Source organism: Sebastes fasciatus, chromosome 10, assembly GCF_043250625.1.
Source record: "Sebastes fasciatus isolate fSebFas1 chromosome 10, fSebFas1.pri, whole genome shotgun sequence".
NCBI classification, from domain to species: Eukaryota; Metazoa; Chordata; class Actinopteri; order Perciformes; family Sebastidae; genus Sebastes; species Sebastes fasciatus.
The window spans coordinates 33816005-33824668 of NC_133804.1; the positions used below are offsets into that span (position 1 = coordinate 33816005).

General features: G+C 45.3%; 1 protein-coding gene across 1 annotated transcript; it reads right to left on the minus strand.

The window, feature by feature from the left end:
* Nucleotides 1-275: 275 nt before the first annotated feature.
* On the minus strand, nucleotides 276-1612 carry neurog1 (neurogenin 1). The gene has a single exon (XM_074647681.1). It carries the CDS (start codon nucleotides 1515-1517, stop codon nucleotides 870-872), a length of 648 nt encoding a protein of 215 aa, XP_074503782.1. The 5' UTR covers nucleotides 1518-1612; the 3' UTR covers nucleotides 276-869.
* Between the last annotated feature and the right edge of the window lie 7052 nt (nucleotides 1613-8664).

An 8664-nucleotide genomic window follows, 5' to 3' on the forward strand; every position in this document is an offset into this window, starting at 1 on the left:
TATATAAAAGTCATAATTAATGTGAGCTGTTTAACAGAATATTGTGGTTTTTATCACAGATATGAAACTTTAGATGATTGTTGAACTAGTTTCTGATGCTGAGAACTAACCGTCATTTTATTAATATGAATAATCAGAGGAGATTATTGTCATTATAAAGGCTGTATGAGATCATAAATGAGATTATAAAAGAGATTATATATGATATAATAAATGAGATTATAAATGAGACAGTCACGTGATGTTCATAGAAACGTTATAACTTTATTTCTTCTGCAGCAGTAAATAGAATAAAAATCTCTTTATGTACAAAATACAACATTTCATATTAATGAGTCCAAACCAAACGAATAAATCAAATAAATAAAAACAACAACAATAATAATCTAACAGTGGGGGGGTCAGAATACATAATGAATGTGTGTGGGGGGGTCAGCTCCATTCAGTCCGCTGAAGGACCGATCAAACCGGATTATCACGGTTCTCTTTCTGCTGCTGCTCTCCGCTAATTGTTTAATTGACTTTTAACCTGAAACCAGATACATGGGGGGGGGGGGGGGGGGGGGCAAAGTGCAAAGAGGTTCTGGAGGAAGAAATAAAATAAAATAAACAGCAACTAAATAAAGAAGGAGATGAGTTCTTCTCTTCTCCTTCATCATCATCTTCATCATCATCATCATCATCATCTTCATCATCAGCTCTGTAGTCAGTTTAAGGCAAACAGTGATTCTCTCTCTAGTCCAACAGAACCGGTCCATCTGGGTCCGGTGGGTCCAGTTAATGTGTCTGCATGTCTCTGCATGTCTCCGGTCTCTGCATGTGTCTGCATGTCTCCTCCGGTGTCCTCCGGTGTCCTCCGGTCTCTCCGGTCAGTAGACGCCGGGTGCGAAGCTGCGGAAGCCGAACAGCGCGTCGTGCTGCTGCAGGTAGTACCGGTCCGGTCCGGCGGGGCTGCCCGGGCTGGAGGCGCTGTAGGCCGGGGAGGAGGAGGACGAGGAGCCGTCGGAGCTCCAGGAGGAGGAGGAGGAGGAGGAGGAGGAAGAGGAGGAGGTGGAGGTGCTGCCGGGTCCCGGACCGGCTCCCGGATCGGGTACCCGCAGCAGAGCACCGTCTCCTCCTCCTCCGGTGGTCTTGCCCTGCAGGTCTGCGATGCGGATGGTCTCGGACAGAGCCCAGATGTAGTTGTGGGCGAACCGGAGCGTCTCTATCTTGGTGAGCTTGGTCTCCTCCGGGAAGGCCGGCAGGACCCCCCTCAGAGAGTCCAGCGCGTCGTTCAGGTTGTGCATCCGGTTCCGCTCCCGGTCGTTGGCCTTCACGCGCCGGTTCTTCCTCACCACCGGAACCGAGCCGCGACCACGACGCCGCTTCTTCTGCTGCGGGACCGGCGCCTCGGGCTCCGGAGACCCGGGTCTACCGGGGGACAGACTGCTGCTGGACGGGGAACCAGAGTCTTCATCGTCCGTCTGAGAGAAGAAGTCACAGCTGCTGCTGTCCATGTCCGAGTAGACCGAGTCCATGACGGAGGTCTGTCTGCAGGGAGAGAGAGAGAGAGGGGGGACCGTTAAAGACCTGATGGAGGACTGTTAGAGGACCAGGAGGAATTCATCAGATAAAGAGCATTCTGAAGCTACAGGAGGACTTCATCCCTTTGGACAACTGCGGATCAGCAGAGAAGAAACTCTACGACCGTTAGAGGACCGTTAGACGACCGTTAGACGACCGTTAAAGGACCGTTAGACGACCGTTAGACGACCGTTAAAGGACCGTTAGACGACCGTTAGACGACCGTTAAAGGACCGTTAGACGACCGTTAGACGACCGTTAAAGGACCGTTAAACGACCGTTAAACGACCGTTAGACGACCGTTAAACGACCGTTAGACGACCGTTAAAGGACCGTTAGACGACCGTTAAAGGACCGTTAGATGACCGTTAAAGGACCGTTAAACGACCGTTAAAGCCACTTCTTTCTGGACATTACTAAAGAATGTAAGGACACTATGCAGTGAGTGAATTATTAGTATCAAATGAATAAAGTTCTTTAGAGACATGTCTTCCTGCTGAAACAGAAGCAGTCTGTGAGAGGCTCTGAACTCACCTGAAGTCAGCTGGAAGTTTGAAAGTTTGAAGTTTCTGGTCTGAGATCAGAGTGGATCAGGATCTGGATCAGGATCTGGATCAGGATGAGGATGAGGATCAGGTGTTGTGGAGCAGGTCGAGCTGATGGCACGCGCCTCTTTGAGTCTTCTTTGCTTTTTAGTTTTGGATGATTTGGATGAGCTCGTGCTCGTGGTGAGCCTGGCACACGACCGGCCTCAGCCCTCTTATATATAGACCCAGAACCCGGGACAATGCCCGGCCCCCTGCTCCGGTACCCCCCCACCGGGCTGCAGGTCTGCCCCGTGCCGGAGGGGGGGGGGAGCTCATTAACATAATGACGCGCGCACAGAAGCGTGCCGGTAATCACGGCCAGCCAATCAGAGGAGGAGGAGGCCGGCCACGCGAGCGACACGCAGGGAGACATAACCCCCCGTAAGACCCCCCCAAACCCAAACCACCCCCCCACAAAACATCACCCCCTCCGGGAGGCAGAGAGACCAAAGAGACCAAAGAGACCAGATCCACCTTCAGAGTTAAAACCAAAAACATAAAGAATAAAGAAGAGTCAGGAGAACCCCCCCCCCCCCCCCACACCCTGCAGGGAGGAGACACGCTCCGGAGGATTCACTCATCCATCCTCCATCACTCCATTCATCCCTCCATCATCTATTAATACTTCTCCTCCTTCACTTCAGTAAAGACACAAAGAAACTCTGAAACATTCAGTTTCACTTCTTTACTTTAAATCAGTGGAAAGTTTCCTCAGTGAGTGAAGCAGCACATTTAATCTGTTGTTGTGTTTATTCATCAAGTCACTAAATGAGGAGGAACTAATAACACATTTATCTGTGCAATATATCCTTGATGCAAATTACACCTCCAGTGCAACTTTGTCTATTTTATTTATTACATCTACCCTACCTCCTATTTTACAAGAGCAATTATCTCTGTTTACATTACATCTATTTCTATATTTTATACCTCTAGTGTAACACTTCTGTTTATATTGATTTATTACATCTACTTCACCTGTTTTATATGTTTTATCTGCCTCATTTAGTCTTGTCAAGTATTTGTTTTTAAAGCACTGACCAGAAGTGGCAACTGTGAATCTCGTTGTATTTAATACAATGACAATAAAGCTTTCTATTCTATTCTAATAATAATAATAATATTAATAATAATAATAATAATAATAACTCCGAACTGCCCAAAACTATGATTCATTCCTCAAAAGCATTTTCAAAAGAAAAGAAACACGTCTGACTTTTAGAAAAGTTTCTTATTAGAAAAACATAAATTGCACAATATGAATAGAACTGAGCTGGAATATAAAAGGTCAAAGGTCACAGGAACTCTGTTTATACGCTGGTCTCTAAACTCCGACTGAAACTAAAGACTAAGACTCTTCATGTGGATCCAGACTGAGCTAAACCTGTTAAATAGTCAGAAAAATTAACAGAGTTTGGTTGGTGGAGAACTTCAGCAGCGTCAGAGACCCAGAGAGTCCAGATCCAGCATTAAAACTGACCCTGATCCAGGTCCAGTATGAACCCTGATCCAGACGGAGCGATGTGGACTGTTTCTCTTGATGAAGTCTGTCTTTTTGTCTCCTCATGTCCTCCGTCCAGCGCGGCGCTGCAGGCCGGCTCTCTTTAGTGGTTTTTAAAGACATCTTTATGAGACAGCCGTACCATTTTCCATTAATTATTCCATTTATTGGGTTTGCAGCTGAGCGGAGACGGAGCAGAGACCTGCAGAGTCTTTCTGCCTCCGAGAGGTGGGGGGGGGACGGGGACGGTCATTTATAAATAATTACACAATGTTTAGAGTCTGCAGGCATGTATAATATATCAAAGCCATTAGAAGGTGAATTGTTCCATTGTGGACGTCCGTCCTGCTCCTCTTTTCAGTCCTCTCCTGGTCCGTCCCTCGTCCAAATCCAGCTCCTCGGGCCCTTTGTGCTGCTTTCTTTCTGCCTCAGCCACTCTATTGGGATCATTCTTATTCAAATGATCCTCAGCAGGAACAAAACCAGAGCCAGGCTGCACACAAATCATCCTGTGGTGGTCGGGGGGCCGGCGGCAGGGCCGGCACAAGCCTGGCCGAGGCCCAGACCACCACACATCTCGGAAAACCCTCAGACCTTCAGACCCCAGACCACCACACACCTCGGAAAACCCTCAGACCCTCAGACCCTCAGACCCTCAGACCCTCAGACCACCACACACCTCGGAAAACCCTCAGACCCTCAAATCCTCAGACCCCCAGACCCTCAGACGAGAAGAAAGAACGAAGAGAGGAAGAAGAAGAAGAAGAAGAAGAAGAAGAAGAAGAAATAAATCAGAATCTATAAAAACGTGAATATTTAATCAGAAGAAGAAAAAGAGAAAACTGACTGAACGTCATCTTCTGATGAAAACAGTGAGATCTGGTTGAAAGCTCCAGAACCAGATGCTGAGTGGCCCTTCTGTACTGGTCTGTGTACTGGTCTGTGTTCCGGTCCGTGTAGTGGTCCGTGTATTGGTCCGTGTAGTGGTCTGTGTAGTGGTCCGTGTACTGGTCCGTGTATTGGTCCGTGTAGTGGTCCGTGTACTGGTCCGTGTACTGGTCCGTGTAGTGGTCCGTGTAGTGGTCCGTGTAGTGGTCCGTGTACTGGTCCGTGTAGTGGTCCGTGTACTGGTCCGTGTAGTGGTCCGTGTACTGGTCCGTGTAGTGGTCCGTGTATTGGTCCGTGTAGTGGTCCGTGTATTGGTCCGTGTACTGGTCCGTGTAGTGGTCCGTGTACTGGTCCGTGTAGTGGTCCGTGTAGTGGTCCGTGTACTGGTCCGTGTAGTGGTCCGTGTACTGGTCCGTGTAGTGGTCCGTGTACTGGTCCGTGTAGTGGTCCGTGTACTGGTCCGTGTAGTGGTCCGTGTACTGGTCCGTGTAGTGGTCCGTGTACTGGTCCGTGTACTGGTCCGTGTAGTGGTCCGTGTACTGGTCCGTGTAGTGGTCCGTGTACTGGTCCGTGTAGTGGTCCGTGTATTGGTCCGTGTAGTGGTCCGTGTATTGGTCCGTGTACTGGTCCGTGTACTGGTCCGTGTAGTGGTCCGTGTATTGGTCCGTGTACTGGTCCGTGTAGTGGTCCGTGTACTGGTCCGTGTAGTGGTCCGTGTACTGGTCCGTGTACTGGTCCGTGTACTGGTCCGTGTAGTGGTCCGTGTACTGGTCCGTGTACTGGTCCGTGTAGTGGTCCGTGTTGTGGTCCGTGTACTGGTCCGTGTAGTGGTCCGTGTACTGGTCCGTGTAGTGGTCCGTGTACTGGTCCGTGTAGTGGTCCGTGTACTGGTCCGTGTACTGGTCCGTGTACTGGTCCGTGTAGTGGTCCGTGTACTGGTCCGTGTAGTGGTCCGTGTTGTGGTCCGTGTACTGGTCCGTGTAGTGGTCCGTGTACTGGTCCGTGTACTGGTCCGTGTAGTGGTCCGTGTACTGGTCCGTGTATTGGTCCGTGTTCTGGTCCGTGTAGTGGTCCGTGTAGTGGTCCGTGTACTGGTCCGTGTAGTGGTCCGTGTAGTGGTCCGTGTACTGGTCCGTGTAGTGGTCCGTGTACTGGTCCGTGTAGTGGTCCATGTACTGGTCCGTGTAGTGGTCCGTGTACTGGTCCGTGTACTGGTCCGTGTACTGGTCCGTGTAGTGGTCCGTGTACTGGTCCGTGTACTGGTCCGTGTACTGGTCCGTGTAGTGGTCCGTGTACTGGTCCGTGTAGTGGTCCGTGTACTGGTCCGTGTACTGGTCCGTGTAGTGGTCCGTGTACTGGTCCGTGTAGTGGTCCGTGTACTGGTCCGTGTACTGGTCCGTGTACTGGTCCGTGTAGTGGTCCGTGTACTGGTCCGTGTAGTGGTCCGTGTACTGGTCCGTGTACTGGTCCGTGTAGTGGTCCGTGTACTGGTCCGTGTACTGGTCCGTGTACTGGTCCGTGTAGTGGTCCGTGTACTGGTCTGTGTAGTGGTCTGTGTACTGGTCTGTGTACTGGTCTGTGTAGTGGTTTATGTACTGGTCTGGGTTCTGGTCTGTGTTCTGGTCTGTGTTGGTGGGAGGAGCTGCCGTTTAAAGAGGAACAGAAGAAGAAGGTTTGTAGTTTACAGTCACACAGCTGTGATTCACTTTAACACCATCTGGTCGCTCTCTGCTGAACAACGCAACACATTTACATACAGTATATATGTACACTGTATACATATATACTGTATATTCAGTATATATGTACACTGTATACATATATACTGTATATACAGTATATATGTACACTGTATACATATATACTGTATATTCAGTATATATGTACACTGTATACATATATACTGTATATTCAGTATATATGTACACTGTATACATATATACTGTATATACAGTATATATGTACACTGTATACATATATACTGTATATTCAGTATATATGTACACAGTATACATATATACTGTATTACTGTGTTACTGAATATACAGTATATATATACTATATAATATAAAAAATAAACTTGGATGTAAACTAGTTGTGAACTCAAAGTTTACTAATCGTTAAAGTACACTTAAATGTATATTTTTATAAACTAAAAAGTGGGCCAAGAAGTATTAAAGTAGTACTCACAAGTATACTACCAGCACATCGATATTAGTATATTTAATACATAAAGTATACTTGTAAATATATACTTGAACTTTACTTTAGTATACTTCATAAAATAAACTTGAAATACTTTTTAAGTGTTACTGGGAGACTCAGATGTTATAGAGATCAGCTGACTGTCAGTATCTAAAGAAATACAGATGATATTTAATGAATATTAATAATAAAGACTCAGATCATTAATATGAATAATGAATACTCAGATAATAAATACATATTAATAATAAAGACTCAGATAATAAATACATATTAATGATAAGGACTCAGATAATAAATAAATAAATAAATATTAATAATAAAGACTCAGATAATAAATAAATAAATCAAGACTCAGATAATAAATAAATATTAATAATAAAGACTCAGATAATAAATAAATATTAATAATAAAGACTCAGATAATAAATAAATATTAATAATAAAGACTCAGGCGTGTCTCAGAGTGTCATCAGGAGGATTTAATATGTCAGAAGTGTGTTAGAGGATTAATCTGAGTCTCCTTCAGCTCCTTCTCTTGTTTTGTTTCCTGCTTTTCCTCCAGAGTCCTCCAGCTTCTTCTTCTCCTCTTTTATTCTGCAGTGTGTGTGTGTGTGTTATTGTGTGTTATTGTGTGGTATTGTGTGTGTGTTATTTTCTCACGTGTTTCACTTCATTGAAATTCAATCACATCTCGTGTCTCTGAGACTTTAATCCTGTCAGAGCTTCACCCGGACAGACCTCTCACTCTGCTGCTTTCTCTCTTTCTTTCTTTCTTTCTTTTGTTTTCTTCTTCTGCTCTTCATTTAGCTGCACACAGACACACGCAGTGTTCACACTCAACTAAACTCTTTATTATTGTTTTCAGTTTTTACAGAAAGTCTGATATTTAATGATGTAACAAAAAAGCTAAAATCACTGAAACACTTTAACGTGAACATTAAATATAAGATCGACTTCATTGGATCGTAGTTTTAAAGAAGCAAGAACTAGAAAACTAGAACACTGTTACGGTCTATTGTTCAGGAGAAACTTAGTCTTTCCCTGAAGGGTTCCCTTTAAACCTCCTGAACCTCCAGAGTTTATCTCTGACCTTCTTATTCTTTTCTTGGATTGGTGTTTTTAAATTTCTATTTATTTATTTATTTATTGTATATTGTATGTGTACGTGTATTATTTCATGTTAATGTTAGTGTCACTGCTGCTTTAATGAGAGTATACTTTAAAATTATTAGTGTTTATACTGCAAGTGTACTTGTATATACTTGTAGCCCATTTATGAAAGTACACTTTAAAGCATACTCTCAGTAAACTACTAGTTTAATAGTTTTATATACTTGTATATACTATATATAGTTATATACCATAACTCTATTTCCTCCTGATTGTTTGATAGAAACTACGGCGAGCACAGACAGGAAGTCAGACAGAGTTGAGAGACGGACCAACATGTTATTGATATGAAAATAAAGAATAACACCAGAGGAAGGCGATTCAGGAAGTCGGTCGATGAAATGATGATAAACATTTATAGCTTTTAAAGGTTAAATTCAGTTTGTTTGAACTCTTCTTCATCATTCCACCTTAAACGGGGACGTTAAGGTGGAACAGAAGGCTCCGTGATGTCCTTTCAGGTGCTGTGTTTTCTGGTCGTGGCGTTGCCATGGCGCCGGGCGGCCTCAGATAGACCCTCGGTCCAGACTGTCCCCCTTTGTGGCCGCTAATGTTGGGTAAACTGGAGGTAAATTATGACCCTGAGCAAACAGACGCAGACAAGTGAATAGGAAGCTGCTGCTCCCAGAATGCAACGGCAGATTGATGGAGGTGGAGGCCGGCGGGTTGAGGCCGCGCGGCTACGGAGGCGACCGCATTCAGGCGGCTGATTGACGGCGACGTTCCTTCAGATTAAAACCTTCCTGA

Coding starts and splice junctions, on each gene's coding strand:
- neurog1 (XM_074647681.1), bottom strand. CDS start 1,517: ATGGACTCGGTCTACTCGGACATGGACAGCAGCAGCTGTGACTTCTTC.